Source organism: Chiloscyllium punctatum, chromosome 1 (assembly GCF_047496795.1).
Source record: "Chiloscyllium punctatum isolate Juve2018m chromosome 1, sChiPun1.3, whole genome shotgun sequence".
NCBI classification, from domain to species: Eukaryota; Metazoa; Chordata; class Chondrichthyes; order Orectolobiformes; family Hemiscylliidae; genus Chiloscyllium; species Chiloscyllium punctatum.
This window is the reverse complement of record NC_092739.1, coordinates 129,528,704-129,550,031: the sequence shown is the minus strand read 5'-3', so window position 1 is coordinate 129,550,031 and position 21,328 is coordinate 129,528,704. Positions and strand designations below refer to the sequence as shown.

At 39.3% G+C, this 21,328-nt stretch overlaps 1 protein-coding gene across 14 annotated transcripts in view; it reads right to left on the bottom strand.

Moving 5' to 3' along the window:
* LOC140479798 (transcription factor 4-like) overlaps window positions 1-21,328 on the bottom strand; it is a 607,832-nt gene that overhangs the window by 31,057 nt on the left and 555,447 nt on the right. For all 14 annotated transcript variants that reach the window (XM_072574019.1, XM_072573999.1, XM_072574047.1 and 11 more), the window contains one exon: window positions 21,081-21,284. In XM_072574019.1, the coding sequence (XP_072430120.1) occupies window positions 21,081-21,284 (204 nt within the window). The remainder of the gene's footprint in view (window positions 1-21,080; window positions 21,285-21,328) is intronic.

The following is a 21,328-nucleotide window of genomic DNA, read 5'->3' as shown; positions in this document are numbered from 1 at the left end:
TGGAGGAGGCCAGTGACAGTGGGACTGCAGCTGATGATAGCCTAGAGAAGCAAAGCAAAAACTGATAGAGTTTATAATCCTGTAATGGCTACGTTAGCAATGATCACATTTGGTAGGGATGGCATCATGCATATTTTTGACATTTTTCATACTGACCACATCTGTGGCAGCAGTCAGAACAAAAAAAAAGACAATGCTTAAAGAAACATAGACAGTAGAAACAAAAACAGTAAATCTTAAGAGGTACATGTTAGCATTTGAAACAAAAAGATTATTGTTTTGACTAGAGCTCTCTTTTGTTTTCTTGAGGTGGAAAACACAAAGTCGCTACATTCTTGTGAGAGTTATTTCAAATCAGACTTTAATCTTCTTCTCCCTATTCATCAAGGTCTCAGTTTGTTATTTTAATAAACCTCCATGTTAAGTAAGATTACCATCTTACAATCGCACTTATCCTTTTTGTTTCATACTGACCTCTTACTTAATTTCCCAAAGTTCCGAAATCAACCAACCAAGCAATTTCCTTGACAGCCCATCTAAAGAATCCGTCCAAGGAGATTGCTGCTTGATTGATTATGAACTCATCAACTTGACAAGAATATCTGCCTGAAATGGGATATCACAGCTCAGATATCCATTTTTTTTTCCCAAGGCAGAACTAAATTGATTTTTTTAAAGATGTATTTTATCCGCTCTATCTTGTTCCCTAATTCTTGCTCCTCTCCTCACTCAAAAGACCAGACCAGTCATGTATGCTTTAATCTCGTTAAAAAATCATCAACGTAATACTCTTTAAGCACTTCAACTGTATAGACCTGGACTAAGCCTTTGCCCAGAGGATCTTGATGTCACTGAGTAAATTTACTATAAGTCATCCACCTTAAGTGAAACCCGAGCAGGAATCTGCATCAGAGTAAAAATTATCAAGGGCAAGAAGAAAAACAACGTGGCAATCAGCAACAGAAGGAGAAAGTACTGAAAATGTCCAGGTCAATCAGCATCTAAATGACAGACTTATGTGGAATTTTTCATTAATAAGATGATCTTGCAAACTAATTATTCCTATTTAATAGTATGAGCTTTCTAATTTACTCTTGCTTAATAACTAGTGCTAAGACCAGAAATAAAATTAATAAAACATGGAATTTCTCACGAGAAAGGAAAAATCATGATTCAACATAATCCTTGTATGACTAATATTAACAACCTCCATGCTGCATTTCTGCGACCTTACATCTCTCTGCATCCATACCACCCACTGTGCCCCTAACATAAGCACCAACCAGATTTTAAATTGTAACGGATTATTTTTATGACCAACAGTTTTTATAAGCAAGTTGTCCATAATGTACCACTGCATTTATTCTGCTGGACATAGACATAAACATTATTATGTCACCTAGCTCCACATGTTGCTTTTTTATTTCTCTTAGCTAGTGTTATCTTTCCCTACTATCTGATGGAAAAATTGCTTCCATTCCATGACAAAACAGTGCAGCACAAATGCTTATGTCCTATGCCTTAGGGAGGCATCCTTAATTTGGAAAATTATATTTACACATCGTTTTCTCAAAAAAGCGTTCTGTTGTTAAAGTTAATGTCCATGATGGGCAAGAGATGCACAGACCAGAAAGGGCCCAGTTTCAATCCATTATCTGCAGTATATTGACTAGCCTTAATTGGTATAGCAATAAGGGTATAAAGTAGCTTTGAGAATGGCACACATGAAACACAGAAAGCAATAGGAAACCATAAACAAAGCCAGTGAAAGTATCTTGAAACTCAGAGGTGAATTTTATTTTAATTAACCTGCTTCAGCATGGTTATTTCAAACACATTGGTGTTTAAGATTTTAACAGATTTCAGGTATGAGTTCAGTAATAATTTCATAGAGTCATTAAGCTGTACAGCACAGAAACAAACTCGATGGTCCGACTTGTCCAGCCCGACCAGATATCCTAACCTAATTTAGTCCCATTTGCCAACACTTGGCCCACACCCCTCTAAACTTTTCCTATTCATATACCCACCCAAGTGCCTTTTAAATATTGTAATTGTACCAGCCTCCACAACTTCCTCTGGCAGCTTATTCCATACACACCACCCTGTGTGTGAAAAAGTTGCCCCCGAGGTCCCTTTTAAATCTTTCCCTTCTTACCCTAAAACTATGTCATCTAGTTCTGGACTCTCCCACCCCAGGGAAAATACCTTGTCTGTTTATTCATGCTCATGATTTTATAAATTGCAGAAATAGATTTGGGGTAGTATTTTAGACCAACACATGATGTGGCAGGTCATGAGAGTAGAAGTGCTCTGTGCATTAACACCAGAATGGGAAATTGGTCTTCATCAAATGGCTCATTTTGAATCAGCAAGCCTGAATTAGAGTGCTCGATTTTCAAGATATTGAGGATGCAATGCAGTGCTAGCCTGATTCCTGCCCTCATCTTGCATCCACGTATGGGGACTTTTCAGCAATCATCAGAGTTTCTCAGATTTTCTGACTTAAACCAGAATCACCGAGACGGATTGTGGTGATACATTTTCAGGTAAGATTACCACAGATCAAGCACAGCATTGTTTTGATCAAGGGACATAATGAACACAATGAGCATTGGGAATTCTCACTTGCAATGCTTTCTCTATTTCTTGCTTCTACGATAAAATGTTCAAAAAACATTAATTCAATATTAAGAAAATTGCAAATTTGTTAAGTTAACTACATAAATTTAGCATTTTGTGATAAAATATGGAAATATTAACAAGTCAAATTATATCACAAAGTTGGATTGTGCATGCACTCTTATAATCTGAACATTACAGCATTCTGGTACTTAGATGCTTCTCAAAAAACAATGTCATTATGATTCCCAACTTAGTCTTCAAAGGTTTCATCCCCTTGGACTACACAGTCTCAAAAGTAGTGAGTCAGTAAAGAAAACTAAAATTGCTGTTTCACTCAAATCTCCTGAGTGACAACCCCGAAAGAGTGACTTAAAGGCTACAATTATCCATATTAATGTTTTAACTGTGTTGTGTACAATAGTCTTTCTGTTTCACACCTGGAGTAACGCAGATTCAAAATTTAATTTGAGGGTCTAAAGTATGCACTCTGCAACCAAGGGGAGGCAGTAGCCTAGTGGTATTATCACTGTTCTGTTACTGCGGACATCCAGGTAACGGTCTGGGCACCTTGTTCAATTCCTGCCACGGCAGACGGTGGAATTTGAATTCAATTAAAAAAATCTGGAAATAAGAATCTAATAATGACCATGGATCCATTGCTGATTGTGACAAAAAAAACATCTGGTTCACTAATGTCCTTTAGTGAGGAAAGCTGCCATCCCTGCCTGTTCTGGCCCTACATGTGACTCCAGACCCACAGCAATGTGGTTGACTCTTAGCTATCCATGATTGGGAAAGGCAATTAAATGTTGGTCTAGTCAGCGACACCCTATTCTATGAATAAAGTGATGCTACATCCAGTGGCAGCTTCTTACATCTTTCATCACCATTGCAGGACAAGAAAACAAAAGTGTCGACCTGGAAATGTCTTAAGGCAACATGAATTGGCTCAATTTTCTCCTTTACTCTTGTGGTACTGGGGGTTATGATGGGGTAAAGGCCCAAGAGCAGAAGTCCTGTGATGTCAAGTTGTCATTCTTTGCACACAAATCTAGCTAAAGAGTTTAGGCAAAGGATCATTGACAGGGCATTCCCGATGATGGGCTTTTGACCGAAACGTCAATTTTCCTGCTCCTTGGATGCTGCCTGACATGCTGTGCTTTTCCAGCATCACACTAATCTAGACTCTGGTTCCAGCATCTGCAGTCCTCACTTTTGCCGAAAGCATCATTAACAACTGTACAGCACAGGGGTCATAAAAATGAAGAAAAACAAAGAATTGCAGATGCTGAAAATCTAAAACAAAGATGAACTTGCTGGAGAAACGCAGCAGGTCTGGCAGCATCTGTGGAGAGAAAACAGAGTTCGTGCTTTGAGTCCTTCTTCAGAATACCCTGCTTTTGTTTGAGGTTTGGGAATCATGCTGATTTTTAAATTCCATAACTTGTACAGCCAGACAAACTGTGGCATTATAATTGCACTTATGATCTTGACAGAAATGAACGGTTGATAGCAAAATTCTTCTTGGTTTGACTCAATAGCCTGGAGAGAAGGTGGTAGTCGTGGTGGTGGTGTTGGGGGTGTGGTAAAGATGACAGAAATGCACTTAAAGTTCAGTGAGCGCTATTAATAATCAAATTTCAATTTAGCAAGTGGTTTAACTTTAATTCTGCATCACTGGAGTTGTGTTTCACAACAGTCAACAGGCTGTGTGCGCCTGCAGACTACCATTGTGAAGGATGGTTAGATATAAAAGAGCATTCAGTTGGCTATCATATCACTACTTCACTTTAATTCCAAGCAATTAAAGTAAACAATGTTCTAACAAACTGAAAAATGATAAACTATGTCACCAATTGCCATGGTGCTGGCAGCTATGATTTCCATTTTCCCATTAATATGTTCAGTATTCTAGGACAAAAACTGCCTCTGGTGGCAAGATCATTCCTAATTGCTAATAAAAACAGCACATTTAATGCCTTATTAAGAGGAAATTTGATGAATGTCAGCTAATTGGTTATTCAAAGATTTCTGTTAAGGATGCTTTATACTTATTGTTGGCCAACATATGTTCAATTTAATATCTATGATTAAAAACAAAGACAAAAAATACATTTTAATTTATCGTAGCAAATTCATAATACATTAGGTGTTTGTAAAATACATTAAAGCGATTTTAATTCCATTAGTTAGAATGGGAGGAATTTGAACCAGGGTCCCAGAGGTGAAAGACAATATATTAACCTGCTGTTCCACTACATTTACAAATAGATATTATTTTTAAGCAGATTGTTTAAAAAAAAAAGCACATACCAACAAACAGGCATTGTCAACATGAATTCAACCATGAATAATGCTGAATAACTCAGCTGCATTTGTGGTTTTTGTTAGGTAATCTTTGTCAAAAATGCAAACTGTTTTCCCTCTCCTAATCACCTATATTTTTCTGCCAACTGCTAATTCTGTCCATCTTTGTATCTTAGCTTTAATTCATCCTATTTCTTTTTGTACGGTTGTTACGTTGTATCAGAGTTGAAGACTTGCATTGATTTTATTCCACTTCTTCAGTAGAAATCCTCTGGTTAAGTAAAGCAAATGAAGAAAAATAAAAGATGAAAATTACTTTGTACTGGAAATTTTGGATGCATTACACTGCTTTTTGGGGATACCTGTTAAGAGACAAATCTTTAATAAGAATTATAGCTGGCTGTAATAATGAAGGTTTTTGCATACACAGTGAACAACCATTGAAGTATAAAGTGTAGATGGCTCATGACAAAAGGGCTGACTTCAGCGCTCAATGTCATCTCTTAATCTCATAAGACTGAAGGAAGGACTCCTCACTAGCACTCTTTAAAGGAACTATCAACTTTTTACGAATTAGTTGCTGATTGATTTCTATTGACTATTGCTGTAATTGTACAAGGTTTTGGTTCATTCCATTGCTGTTTCAAGTTGTATAAGTTTACAAGTAGCACTTTGGCAAGTTCAGGTTCTAATCTCTCAACCCCATCACTGGCCACAGCCTCAGTAATGGCTGTTTGAATGATGGTGGCCATATCTCTTCCACATAGGTAAAGTCATGCCATTCCAGTCTACAACTGGTTAATACTCAAGTTCAATTGTCCATCACCTTAACCGGCAATGGTGCTATTTGTTCGTAATAGAAGCAGGAGTAGGCCATTTTGCCCCTTGGGCTTGTTCCGCCATTCATTAAGATCAAGCTGATTTATCCATTGTCTCAGCTCTTCCTATCTCCATTATCCCCATAACCCTTAAGTCCCCTACCATGCCAAACCCCATCCAATTGTGTCTTGAATATACTTAATGAAGTCACCTCTACTGCTCCCTTGGGCAGAGAATTCCAGAGATTCACTACTCTTTGAGAAAAGCAGTTCCTCCTAATTTCTGTCTGAAATCAATTCCCCCTAACTTTGAGGCTATGTCCCCGGTCCTAGTCTCATCCAAGTGCAAACAACTTGCCCACCTCTATCTTATCAAGCCCTTCCATAAATTTTATATGTTTCTAAAAGGTCAGCAATCTTCTAAACTGTAGCAAGTACAGTCCCAGGTGGCTCAACCTCTCCTCAAGGGTAACCCCCTCATCTCTGGAATCAGCTTGGTGAACCTCCTCTGCAGTGCCTCCAAAGGTAGTATATTCTTCCTCAAGTAAAGAGACCAGCACTGCGCACAATACTACAGGTGCAACCTCAACAATACTTGTACAATTGCAGCAGAACCTCCCTGCTCTTAAATTCAATCACAATCAAATTACAGTTAATGTGGTTGCATGGTGGAATAGCTGGCAGGGTATACAAACTGTGAACTGTGCTGCGAAGTTCTTAGTTGTGCGAAGTGTGTAATGCTGAGGTGAAGGGATGAGTCCTGATAAGAGATTGGTAGTAGACAAGTAATGGGGATGTGGTACAAGAAACAATGGCTAACTAAGGCTTATGGTCCTGGGACACCATGTACTCCTAGGCCCATTATCAGATTATATGGGTTGTATTCAACACAACTAACTCATTTTCTCACTCCTGGCTCTTACTATCACATCCAGGTTTTTTTCTGCCCTGGCTGCCATATTTAATTGTCTTGTTTACCTACCCCTTTCATATGCCTCCCACACCCCCCCTCGCCTCTCTCTGAGATCTGTCTCCATCTTCCCCTCATCTCTTCCCTTCGCCACAACCCCCTCCCACTTCAGCTTCTGCAAAAATACCACTTTTCCCTAGCTATTAACAGTTCTGTTGAAGAGTCACCAGACTCAAAATGTTAACTCTGCTTTCTTTCCACATATGCGGAGTTTAACCAGCAATTTCTGTTTTTGCCGAAGGCTTACAGTACGAAAAATTAGTTTTAGTATTTGAAGATGCATTCATTGACCTTAACTATTCGTGTGAGTTCATTAAAATTCTCACTGTACTGTAGCTAGGTTTCACGACTGGATCTCTTGTATCGATTACGAAGGCTATCTGGCTCCATTCCTTTTGAGAGTTTGCACAGAGGATCGATTGGTCTTCTGTGATTTGAAGGCTGCTCCTCTTCTGTAGCTGCATGGTGAAAGCTTCCACTACAGCATCACAGCATCTTGGAACTTACTGTCACCCATATTGTTCCAATCCTCTGTCTTTCCCAGTTCAAAATCAGAATGACTGATCTATCTACTCCAGCCACAATGCACTTCAACCATAAGAAGTGCATGTTATCTTTAAGCAGCATAGGCTAAGGCTAAATGTTACTGGTGTTCCTCAGTTTTGGACCCTTGCTGAGGTATGCAGTAACTCAAAAGCATGGTTAGCAGTGGGTACATGTTACAATCATGCAAACTGCCTGGCATCAAGAAATCGGTATGCTGCCTACATTGGAAACAATTCGCATGGGTGAATTCTGCAGCCTGATCCTGTGTCGTTTTCAGGGACTATTGAATTTAACCTGTCCTATGATCTGCTATTCACAAGACAGTGCAAGTGAAGTCCTCTCATTCCCCACTTACAATCTTATCCTTATTGCCTTTTTCTTTTAATGTTATAGATATCTGCTGCTCAATCTAGGCCCTTTACATATTTTCAGGGTAGCTTAAAATGACTGAAGTGCACAGGAGCATTCAGTTTGCTGGATTGCCGCATGGCAGAGATTTTGACTCCGCTAAAGTGGATATTTTCTCCTGGCTAGGTTTGCACACAGGAACCAGAATGGAAGCAGATCAAGACCGAGGAAGTGGAGTGATTATCAGTCTGAAATCAACTGGGCGTGCTGTTGTACAGAGCTAGAAAAAAGAATGTGTGGGAATGTGGGTGAAGATGGAAGTCCTCATGGAGTAGATCAGGAGAGCATAAATGGGCCCAGTGCCAGATGATGATCAGGCCGCAACCTTTCTGTCAGTTAAAATTATGCCTGGCACAAAACAAAACGTCTGCGATTGTTCGTCAATTATCTCAGTCCCCGGACATTGTGGCTGGAGCAGATAGATCAGTCATTCTGATTTTGAACTGGAAAAGACAGAGGATTGGAACAATATGGGTGACAGTAATGTTCCTCAGGCTAGGGTGTCAATGTCTAATCAGCTTCAGATGCTTTATCTGCACGATAAGGAAAAGTTCAAAAGTGGTGATGTTTGCCAATGACTGCATGTGGTTTTGCACCATTTGCAATACATCAGGTACTAAAGAAAACCATGCCCAAAAACAGCAAAACCTGGATGACACTCAGGTATGGGCCGAAGTAGCAATTATATTCATGCCACACAAGTGCATCCACTACCTTGAACGAGAGAGAATCTAACCATTTCCCCATGATGTTCATAACCATTGCTGAATTCTCACCCCACCCCCTCCCTCCAATTAACAGCCTGAACATTGGTCCAGTTCACTTGCTGATCAGTCATATTTTTTGGCTAGAAGAGAAAGTCAGACCCTGGAAATTCTCCAGTAAGCAGGTCACTTCCTGATTTCCAAGTCCTTTATTTGCAAGGGACAAGTCAGGTTGTGATGGAATATACTCTATTTGCTTGGATAAGTGCCAATGACATCTGGATGGTTACATGAATAGGGAGGGAATAGAGGGATACATACCAAATAAGGGCAGAAGGTTTGTTTTTTATTTTCTTTCGGGCATAATGATCAGCACAGACTTGGAGGGCCAAAGGGCCTGTTCCAGTGCAATGCTTCTCTTTTGTTCTTTTGACATTCAAGACAAAGCAGGTCTCTACAATGGCATCCCATCCACCACTTTAAACATTCACTGATTCCATCATCAGTGTACTTGACAGTAGACTGTACCATCTGCCAGATACATAGCAATACTTCCTCAAGGGCCTTTAGATAACACCTTTCAAACTTGCCACCTCTACAACCTAGAAAGATCAGGGCAGTTACTGCATGCTAGTACCACCACCTGTAAGTTCCCCACCAAGCCACACACAAACCTGACTTGAAACTAAATTTCTGTTCTTTCACTATTGCGGGATTAAAATCATGGAACTCCCTTCCTAACAGGTTGGTGGTTGTACCTACATCATCGGGACTATAGTGACTCAGTAAAGAACATTAATCACCGCTTTTGAAATCTGACTGACTGACTGAAGGGACTCTTACAACCAAGGTACTACAAATATAGAGGTGATGTGGAGGTACATTATATTTCTTAACATTGATGTACTTAAGTCCTTTTTAATGATATACAACCATATTTGCAGCACAATGCCCTAAAGCACACTTTCTTTTTACCAAGTCCAAGGCTTGAATCCATTGTCATCCATGGGGTAAATGTGAAAGCTTGCCTCTCTGGCAAGAGGTCTAATTTAAATCAGCTCCAGTGAGACCCAAGTTTGCAATGTTGATCTAATTTGTGATCAGAAGTATAATGGGCAAAGGTTGGAAATTGCACACTGGTGGGAGGTAGTTGAAGTTGAACAAAAGGACCTTGTTTTCTGGCTATGCTGAATCTGTTAAGATTACTTGATCTTGACAGTGGATGCAAGAAGCACAAACATGTTTAATTACTGGCTGGTGTTGTTCAATGCAAAGAGCAGCAAAGGAATAAGTGTACTCCATTTCACCTATTGAGGTTCCTCCAATATTCAATGTAATCATGGTTCAACTACTTCCATACCTCCACCTTTATTTCATATCCCTTCAGGAATTTTATTGGTGGTTCTAATATTTGGATTATGCCCCTTATCAGAAATCCCTAAATGGTGGAAACATTTTTCACTGTCCACACTATTTATTTTGCATAGTACATTAAAAATTTCAATGAATTTGCCCCTTAAGCTTGAAGCATTCAGAAAATACCTTACTGTCTGTACTTTAAATTTTGGTTCATGAGTCAACAATACAATACTAATCTTGGGTTAAATTCCCTGCATAACACAAAATCTTCACTAATACCTGTAAATAAAAACTGCCTAAACAGTTTATTTTCTTGAATATGTAAACACACAGTTTGGAACTTATCTCCTGGCAATTACGAGACTATGTGGCAGGAAATTCATTTGAACTAAAATGTCTAACTTGGCAATGATAAACTAACAACCTTCAGAAACACACACACAAATTTCAAAAGAATTACAAGGAAGGAGAAGCAGAAATGTATCAATATTGCTCTAGCATGCAGTAAGTGTGTTATTGGACTAGTATTCCAAAGAGATGGACTAATAGTTCAGAGTTCAAATCCCACATGTCAGGTTGTGAATTGTAGTTCAGATTTGTTTTTTCAATAACTGTTATCAAGAATTATGTACACAAAGCTGTTGACAAAATCTTTCCAATGATGGTAATGGAAAGAAAAATTGAACAAGGTGTAAAACAGACAGCCAATTTGCTATCACCCCTTTTGCAGCTGTTGATAAAAGGTTAAAAAAAACAAATCTGTTTGCAAATATGAGAAAGAACTTTAATATTTTACTGAGCTAAAACTAAATTTGGTTAGCAACAAGTGATGTTGGAGAATTTATTAAACATAACTGACCAAAGGCTTTATACAATTTGAAGCAGAAGGTTAATAACCATTTCTTCATTTAGAGTCACAGATATGTACAGCATGGAAACAGACCTTTCGGCCCAACTCGTCCATGCCAATCAGACATCCTATATAAATCTAATCCCATTTGCCAGCATTTGGCCCTTATCCTTCTAAACTCTTCCTATTCACATACCCATCCAGATGCCTGTTAAATATCGTAACTGGACGTGCCTTACTTCAGTTGTTGGTAAAGTGTTGGAAAAGGTTATAAGAGATACGACTTATAATCATCTAGAAAAGAATAATTTGATTAGGGGATAGTCAGCATGGTTTTGTGAAGGGTAGGTCGTGCCTCACAAGCCTTATTGAGTTCTTTGTGAAGGTGACCAAACAGGTAGATGAGAGTAAGCTGGTTGATATAGTGTATATGGATTTCAGCAAGGCATTTGATAAGGTTCCCCACAGTAGACTATTGTACAAAATGCGGAGGAATGGGATTGTGGGAGATATAGCAGTTTGGATCAGTAATTGGTTTGCTGAAAGAAGACAGAGGGTAGTGGTTGATGGGAAATGTTCATCCTGGAGTCCAGTTACTAGTGGTGTACCGCAAGGGTCGGTGTTGGGTCCACTGCTGTTCATCATTTTTATGAACGACCTGGATGAGGGCGTAGAAGGGTGGGTTAGTAAATTTGCAGATGACAATCAGGTCAGTGGAGTTGTGGATAGTGACAAAGGATGTTGTGGGTTACAGAGAGACATAGATAAGCTGCAGAGCTGGGCTGAGAGGTGGCAAATGGAGTTTAATGCGGACAAGTGTGAGGTGATTCACTTTGGTCTGAGTTGTTGGAATGCAAAGTACTGGGCTAATGGTAAGATTCTTGGTAGTGTAGATGAGCAGAGAGATCTCGGTGTCCATGTACCACCCAGGTTGACAGGGTTGTTAAGAAGGCTTACTGTGTTTTAGTTTTTCTTAATAGAGGGATCAAGTTGCAGAACCATGAGGTTATGCTGCAGCTGTACAAAACTCTGGTGCGGCCGCACTTGGAATATTGTGTACAGTTCTGGTCACCGCATTAGAAGCGGGATGTGGAAGCTTTGGAAAAGATACAGAGGAGATTTACTAGGATGTTGCCTGGTAGGGAAGATCTTACGAGGAAAGGCTGAGGGACTTGAGGCTGTTTTCGTTAGAGAGAAGAAGGTTGAGAGGTGACTTAATAGAGACATACAAGATAATCAGAGGGTTAGATAGGGTGGACAGGGAGAGCCTTTTTCCAAGTATGGGGACGGCGAGCATGAGGGGGCATAGCTTTAAATTGAGGGGTGATAGATATAGGACAGATGTCAGAGGTATTTTCTTTACTCAGAGTAGTAAGGGTATGGAATGCTTTGCCTGCAATGGTAGTAGATTCGCCAACTTTAAGTACATTTAAGCCGTCATTGGACAAGCACATGGACGTACATGGAAGAGTGTATGTTAGATGGGCTGCAGATTGGTATGACAGGTCGGCGCAACATCGAAGGCCGAAGGGCCTGCACTGCGCTGAAATGTTCTATGTTCACTTCCTCTGGCAGTTCATTCCATACATACCACCACACTCTGCATGAAAATGTTGTCCCTTAGGTCCCTTTTAAATCTTTCCCCTCTCACCTTAGACACTTGTGGTAACTCAGCTCCCTGAAAGAGGTAACTCAGTATTGCTCCACAACAGTCGTTCCTGATGAAAAAGTATTTTTCAAGGGTTTTGGATGTCCCAAGGATGTGAAAAGCAATACTTTTTGCCTTAAGTTTATGCCTACATCATCTCCAATCGTTGAGATCTAAACTCTTTTTATGCATTTGGGGGAGGGGGGGTGGGGGTGGCAGCGGGGGAAGATCAAATTGGATATACAAATATTTTGTCCTTCCTGAAATTATTGTATGCACAAGTAGAGGAAAGAAACTTTGTGCTGAACAAAATCACCAAGTATCTGAATTTGTTGATACCCAGTTAGTGCATGCTGAACTACTTACTAACAGCACTTTCACAAAACACACACAGTGTACAAATACTCTTTCCGGATGGGTATCGATTAAATTCACAGTAAAACCAGGTTTCACTAATTGTACCAAATGAGTGGTTTTACAATTTTTATACGGACATAGTCTGGTGCAACACCGTCAAACAGTTGCCCTCTTCTGATTTCCTTTGTGCTGTCCACGGAAGTCAATGAAATTAAAGTACTTTCTAGAGTATGGAAAGAAAAACAGTGAAACTAAAGAATGTGTTGAAGAAAATATTTCAACAAAAGGCAATAGCAGAGACTGGGGCAACACACCTGCTCAGGATCAGGGAATAGTGCAGAGTCTGTGTGCACACAAGAAGGCAGGGTAAATTAACACGGGAAAAACTATAATCTCAGAGGTTAAAAACTGCACAGTACGTGTCACGGTTTAGAGCACTGAAAGCACATTAGAGAACACATCGCGACCTGTGTCGAATAAAATTGACTCCATATGCAAGACCCCAAGATCTGTGTAACATTATGCCGAAATAAGTCTTTCAAATACTGAAGCCATTCAAGTCTAAAACTTTGGAGCAAAGTTGATCACTGAAGAATATTGTTCCCTAGTGAAACTTCAAGTAAAAGCCATCCTGTCAAGTGCTCTGATCGATTAATTGGAATAAAGCAAGAACTTAGAAATGGCTGATAAACACAATTTAAAGAAATAAGGGGGAGGGGGAAAAGCACTTTGAGCTCTTCCAGCATACTTGCCATTCTTCCTAACCCTCGTGTGAATTGAATCAGTCTATGTAGACTTTCCACTTGTTCCCAGGCACCTGCTTTAGTAATGACCTCAGCTCCCCAGTCTCAAGTCAGACTGTCACCCAAACAGCTTTACAAACAAAGCCCAGCTGTTTCTCATCTCCAATGCATAAAATCAGAGCAAATCCAGAGAGCAACTTTGTTTTTCATTAGTGACCACCATTTGCAAATAGCCTTCCCTACTCTCTACCAGCAGGTTTTTCAATGAAAATAGCTTTTAAGAAACTAAATTGAAACTATATCAATTTAATAATGCTTAACAATTCAATGGTATTCAGACTATTAGTAAATAAATTGTTTAGCAGACTGATTGTTGGGATGGCAGGAATGATAGTATGAAGAGAAACTGGATTAATTAATATTAAATTCACTGGAGTTTAGAAGAATGAGGAAGGATCATACAGAAACTGTAAAATTCTAACAGGACTTGACAGAGTAAATGCAGGAAGGATGTTCCTGATTACCAGGTAGTCCAGAACCATGAGACACTGTGCAAGAATATAAGACAGGCCATTTGAAATTGAGATAAGGAGATACTCTGTCACCCAGAGTGTGATGAGTGGAATATTTGGCACAGAAAGCGATGAGGCTTTCAAAAAGGAATAAGATAAACTTCTAAGGACTAAAAGGATCAAAGGGCTTGGAGAAAAAGTAGGAACGTTGAATTGGATGATCATCCATGATCATTCTAAGTGGTGGAGCAGATGCGAAGGTGAATGGCTTAGCCTTATTTTCTACGAAAAGCAGTATTACTTCTTTTTAAAATGTAGATTCTCAAAGCATAATTCTGAATTTACAAGACAACCTAACATTTATCTCATCTGGTAACTGCGGCATGTTCTGCACAAATTGTTGTGCTCAGTATTGTAAAACCACTTGACACCTTTGAAGTAATCATTGGAGATTAAATACTTTCAGATATCCTTAAAATGCATTTAAGGTCCTATATCAATGCACATGTTTATTTGAGGAGTTTGACAAGGGTGCTCTTTATTACCCGTTCCTTTCGATATTTATGCAGAAGCAATGATCGAAAAAGCAATTGAAGACATAGAATGTGGCATTAAGACTGAAAATGAACAACAACAATCCACTACATTAGTAAATGACCAAACACCAACAGCAAACACAGAAGTAGGAAGAGAAACTACTTGAACTAGTGGATAGACTAGTAACAGCAGGCATGAATTTATGGAAGTGAACATTGGTAAAACCAAAATGCTTCACATTTCAAATCACCAAGAAATATTCATACATCATAAAAGGCAGATAACTAGAACAGGTGCAAGAATTAAAGTACTTTGGAAGTGTAACATCTGCAGATGGAAGTTGTAATGAAAAGTATGCCTGAAGGTGTGCTGTAATATGGCTGAACAGATCGAAGACAAGAAAAATAAAGAACAAGGAAAGAAATGAAAAAAGCTGAATTTGGTAAGAAGAGGTAGTTGCCAACTGGAAAGCTGAATAAACACCTCAAAAAGTGACTTGTGAAGAGATTGATTTGAAACATTGTTTTTTGTGGCTGTGAGGTAGGACCTGACAAAAAGAAGAGACCAACTTACTAAACAGCTTTGAATGTGGGTTTGGAGGGGAATGGAAAGGTATATTTGACAAAGTCAAGAAAAAGTAACAAATAAAGTAGTTTTGTGGAAAATGCTGTTAAACCAGCTACATATATAACAGTGGTAATGAAGAACATGGTTTGATGAACAAATGTTTTGAGATTAGCAATGAAATAAGTCAAAACTAACCTTGGCATCTATAAGTCATTAAATGATGTGCACTTTAGAACAAGAAACCAAATGAATTTGCATTTACAAATTGACATGAGGGAGAGAAAGAAAGGAAGAGTGAATGAAGTTATAACACAGCCTGTAACAACTGGATATACACAGTGCATATAAATATTGCATTTGTTATTCCATTATCTTGGCTCTCATAAATAACAAACAACATAAAAATATGCAGCATCATTTAAAAAAAGTTATCCTGGCACCATGCAAACTTGTACTAAATCTGAGCAATACTCTTCATAATTGTGACCAGAATGATAAAGCCTGCTTTCACAATACAAAATAAGATCTCTTAGTTCTAAATTAAAAACAGGGCTCATTAGATTATTGACGATCCATAAAACCGTAAAGTGAAACTGAACTTCTTTCCATGCACCATTGTGTTTAACCAGGGGAAGTAGAGAAGCTTTTCTCAATTTGCACTCCTTCAAATTCTGGCCTCTTGTGCATATTAGATTTTCATTGTATCAGCATCCACGTTTTCACTTCAGCTCTCTAGGCCCTAAGCTCAGAATTTCTATCCTTAAACTGCTCCATGCCTTTTTGTCTTTTTAAAAATGAACATCTTTAACCAATGTTTCGGTTATGTATCAAGATATCTCTCAATATGGTCCCATGTTAGAACTCGGAGAAAGTGAGGATTGCAGATGCTGGAGATCAGAGTTGAAAGTGTGGTGCTGGAAAAGCACAGCAGGTCAGACAGCATCTCGGAAGTAGAAGAATCAACGTTTCAGGCATAAGCCCTTCATCAGCCCTTCCTCCCTTCCACGTATGATGTTCTCAAATGACTGCAGAAGACACAACTGAGTGGATCACTCATGATTTGCAGGGTTGTATGGTTGCATCTAGGCCATCATGCACAATCTCAAATGATGGAAAGAGGATTTGAAACACAAAACTAAATCCACAATCATGCAAAGGATTAAAGGTCCTGTTTACATAGTGATCATGTTAGTTACTTTATTTCCCATAGAAACAACTAAAAAACAAAACGACAACAGTTTAGCTAAAGATTTACAATTAAACAGACAGGTTATTCTTCTAAATTATACAAGATTACACAACTCCAAAGTGTTAATTTTTTTTAAACCAAATATAAGCTGACAGATACATTTTACTACGTTGGTAGTAAACTTTCTTTTTCTAAAGTTCAACTTTGTTCTGCTTTCTAAACAGATTCAGCCAAATGCACATTTACAATCGAAATAATCTACTGTTCTGTGCGGTCTCTTAACAGAGAGAATACTGTATATTAGAAAATATCCCATGTACTATTAGTGAGCCAATGTGTTGTTTTGTGTCAAAGAAGAATTTGGACTTTACAAAGATGGAGAATGACTTACTAAATAATTTCAAAATGTGGATTTGGAGGAGAATGGCAAGAACCTAATGGATAGAAAATGTAATAAGTGTAGTACTGTGCAGAGTGAACAAACAAAAGAAGTTGCTTGAAAATCATTAGGAAAAGGGAGAAATTATGGGTAGGTTACATTTTTAAGAAGAAATGGAATGGTGGATGGATGATCTCAAGTGTAAAAGAAGAGAGATAAGGAGGAAGATAACATCATCGTTGGATATCTTGAAAAGCTTGTACAAGAGGGCATAACTACAAATTGAGGGGTGATAGATTTAAGACAGATGTCAGAGGCAGGTTCTTTACGCAGAGAGTGGTAAGGGCATGGAATGCCCTACCTGCTAATGTAGTCAACTCAGCCACATTAGGGAGATTTAAACAGTCCTTAGGTAAGCACATGGATGATTTTGGGATAGTGCAAGGGGACGAGTTGAGAATAGTTTACCGGTCAGCACAACATTGAGGGCCGAAGGGCCTGTTCTGAGCTGTATTGTTCTATGTTCTAAAATTGAAGGACATTACTGGCAAATGAAAAGAATGACACAGGAGGATACAGAAACATGAAACAACCACTGAGAGACACGAAGTTGCTTCTGAACAAAGTACACATGATAATAATGAATGTGTGCCAGTTTTGTTAAAGGGTCGGACAGTTAAGAATTCTAACAAAGAAAAGGTAAAGCCATGCAATAAAATTAACTCAACTTGGGCTTTGGTGTGAAGCAGCAGACAGAAAAGGGCCATTCTTGATGACTAGTCAGAGTTCTTCCTGCAGGACAGGTGGAGAAAAAGCTGGGCACTGAACGCAAAACTCCTTACCAAATTAATTTTCTAATTATATTACCAATGGATTAAGTGCGCTGATTAAAGAAAAGCTCACACTTTAATGATACAACGTGGCAACATGTAAACAGACCATTTTGGAACAACACATTAATAAATATCTGCTACATAAAACAAACACAGCTGGAACTGATGGGCCTCTACTAATCATATGTAAGGAAGATAGTCTAAAGGCATTGTTTACAAAGCAATAAAACAAAAAGGGTATGGGGGTGTGCAATGAGGGAAAGATCCTCCCACCGTCTGGTTGGTAACATGTGTTTCCATTACTAACCACCCACTGTTACTTTACTGACAAGAATTTGGCTTCATCTTTATGACCTGCTTCAAGTACTAAAATCACAAAATGTGGAAAGGATTAGCATCTTTCTCCCAGAATTTTCTTTTTTTTGAAGTTGATTCCTACCATCAGGATGGAAATCATCATCTGGCCCAAACCAGCTTTAAAGTGACCATGCACAGATGCTGTTTCTACTTACCTTTGCAATTAACTTCGGTCATTAGTTTCCATGGGAAAAGAAAATTCCTGCAACTTTCACAAGCTATCCCATTTCAAAAACATAAAATGCATGCTCTCTCCCTGCTACATTCTAGTTCCAGAAAAACACCTTGGATCACAATTATTTCCTTCATTAATTGATATTAGAAGCACTTTGGCAACAACCTTTAATGTTTGCAAACTGCTGATGTGAAGCCAACTGCAACATTTTTGGCAACTGACATAAAGTGGTCAAAAAATTTTTCGTTTGCCAAATTCCATCTTCCCCCTTCTGAAGGCACTAACTCAAGTTGAAATGTGGTTCAGTAAGTGCAAGCAGTCCTCCAGCCAGGACTGATATACGAGGCTCTACAGCGAGTGTCAGCAGGCTCGTTGACCTTGAGAGGCATCAAAGCTGAGCTAATTTTGACCTTTATTCAGTATCTATACTTGCATGCATTTTCCAACTGAGGTTGCTTGAGGGCAATTAGAGCAAAAGACCCCTGCTGATTCAGCCTATGTCCAGTACAACAGCAGAATGTTGCCTGTGCTGAGATTAGCTAATGCAGCACAGATTGGAAACTGAACCAGAGTTCTTGTGGTTTGTAAGGGCTTAATGCAGCACTATGAGGCTTAGTACTATACCGCACGCACCCTCCTCCATTTCATTTTTGCTTTTTGAATGTCTACAGAATGTAGTCTTTTCAGGCTCTGTTGCTACCCTGACGTCTAAGCAGTGACAGCTGGTAATCAAAATTGCAACCTTTTGCGCAGTATTTGGTGACGATTCCTGATCTCTGTGTCAAAAGGGAGCATAATTTGTCTCAAGCTAAATGCAAATATGCAAACTTTTCCCTCTTTTATCTCTCAGGCCAATAAAAAAAGTGACACCCTATTTTTGGTGTACTATTGAAGGAGAACATGGGAGAATTCAGGTTTTAACCTTTAATGTAATGAGCACCATATTTGTGAGACTCTGCCATGCTTGCTGCAGAGGGAGACATTAATTACAACAAAAGGATCGCTTCCAAATCTAGTGGTTGGCTAAAGAATGGTCAGTAATGGAGGAATGGGAGCACATTTCCAGCTTGTGCGGTCAAAGAACATGTTGATTTTCAGAGAGATGGGAATGAGAGTGAAGAAAATGGTTAATTTTCATATTGACAAAATGCAACAGAGAGTTGAAGTAAAAAAAAGAGAACTTATTTGATATTCAACATGCACCAGAAGAAGCACTTATACACATAAACAAGTTAATGCACCAGTTATTAACCTTGCACAACTGATCATGCGTAATATAACAAGAAGGTCCTGCCACCCACATTGTGCTAATCTCCATGTTAAATTAATGTTAAACTGTGGCCCCTGGTTGTAGATCCTCTCCCATGAGAAACACCTTATTCTAGCAGCTACACCTTGTCATGCCTCCTCAGAATCCTGCCGGCTTCAATAAGATTAGTTTCAATAAAACCAATAAAATCCAATTGTAGAATGCTGACCAACTTGACCTTTTTGATTATGACAACTCCTTCATCCCAGGAATCAATTAGTGAATCTTCTCTGCTTTTACTGCAAGTATATTCCTCCTTAACTGAAGAGACCAGCACCATACACACAACATTCTGGATCTGGTCTCAACAATGCCCTTGGCAGCTGCAGAAAAGTTTCCCTACTTTTGCAATCCATACGACCCTTCCCTTCTAATAAAGGTCAACACTCCACCCTGCATTCTTTAGTACTTGCTGTACCTGCATACTAACATTTTGTGATTCATGTAAAGAACAGCCATATACCTCACAATGGCAGCACTGGCAAGTTTCTCTTCATTGATACAACACTCTATCTTCCTTTCTGTATTGGACAAGCCTATGTATTATACTTTTCACTCACTCATTCTCTGAACTTACCTGTGTCTTTGCAGACTTATGTTCTCCTCATAATTTACCCTGTTATCCATCTCTGTGCCATTAGCAAATTTAGCAAACCTACGAACTGTCATATTGGCAACTGTCTCTCTTCAACTGAATGCTGGGAACAGTTGAATGTTTTTGTTATGATTGCAGGAGGAGTGCCACTCTAAAGAGCTGCTAGCCAATTAGATGCTCCTGCAGCACCAGGTGAGAGCAGTCATCACAGCTGGAACTGCAGGCAATCCTAACATGGATGATCCCAGAGTTGAGCTAAACCCAGGCTGTTGTTGGGGCAAGGAAGGCTGGCCCATGAAGATGGGATGGGGGTGCTGCATTGAGAGGGTGGAAAGTGGAGGTCAACGTGAGGACAGTAGATTGGAGGGACATGCCTCCAAAGAGTACAGTGGGCAAAGGAGGATCACGCCACACCTTACCAACATTCAAAGCTTTAGGGCTTCCCACATCACAATGCCTTTTGCCAGGTGTGGGCAACACAGTGATGGAGCAGGATGGGTAGTGAGTAAGTGACCAATTAATGGTAACCCCATACCCCACCCTACCCTCCGTGACAATTTGACAGCGGTTGAAGCTGGGAGGTGGAGAAACAGAAGGCAGCTATGCCCCTTTGAGTACACCCCACCCCTACTCACCCTTCTTTACTGTTGTGCACCTATGAAGTAAATCCTCATTATGGCTTTGTCCATCTGCAATTCTATTTTCATGGGATTACATATTTAAACATACAAGAGTCACGCTTCATTTACACTTCTCAGCATTCTTTTTTCCACCCACTGCAACTCTCACCCACCAAAAAAAAAATCAGCTCACATTAGCACATATTAAACTGATGTAGGATTATGCATTTTGAACACTGAGTTGTCATTTTGCATTTAAATTGTGACAAATGGCTGAAAATTCTCTTTATTATAAAAAAAAGGAACTTATTTGATTGCGGCAAGCATTGTCTTTGCAAACAAAGTACTCCCAACACTGAGTTGGATTAGATATAGGATACTGGATTAGTGGTGCTGGAAGAGCATGGCAGTTCTGGCAGCATCCAAGGAGCAGTAAAATCGATGTTTCGGGCAAAAGCCCTTCATCAGGAATACAGGCAGAGTGCCTGAAGCGTGGAGAGATAAATGATATATTTGGAATAAATTTTTTTTTTAAAAAGAGTTAAAGGCAGTTTACAAGGATTTGCAGTCCATAAGTACTTGCTGAAAAAAAACCAAACATAGGTACATTTATTTGAATTCTCAAATACCAACAATTCTTTTCTCAGGCAGGCGTCAATGCTGATGTCTTACCATTAAAGTATGTCGGTTGGCTGACAGCAAGCCTGTCCCATATCCTGATGCCAAACCTCCCATAGGTCCATTATGTGATGCCCCTATTAAACTGTGCAAGTCGCTATGGCTACCAGGCATGGCTGTAGAGGGTCCCACTGCATGATTTCGCAGGACATGAATGGCATCATCCAATCTTTCCAAGCGGTCTTCAATTCGGGTTTGCTGAAAATAAAGAGTCAGTAACCATATTGAATACGAATATTTGC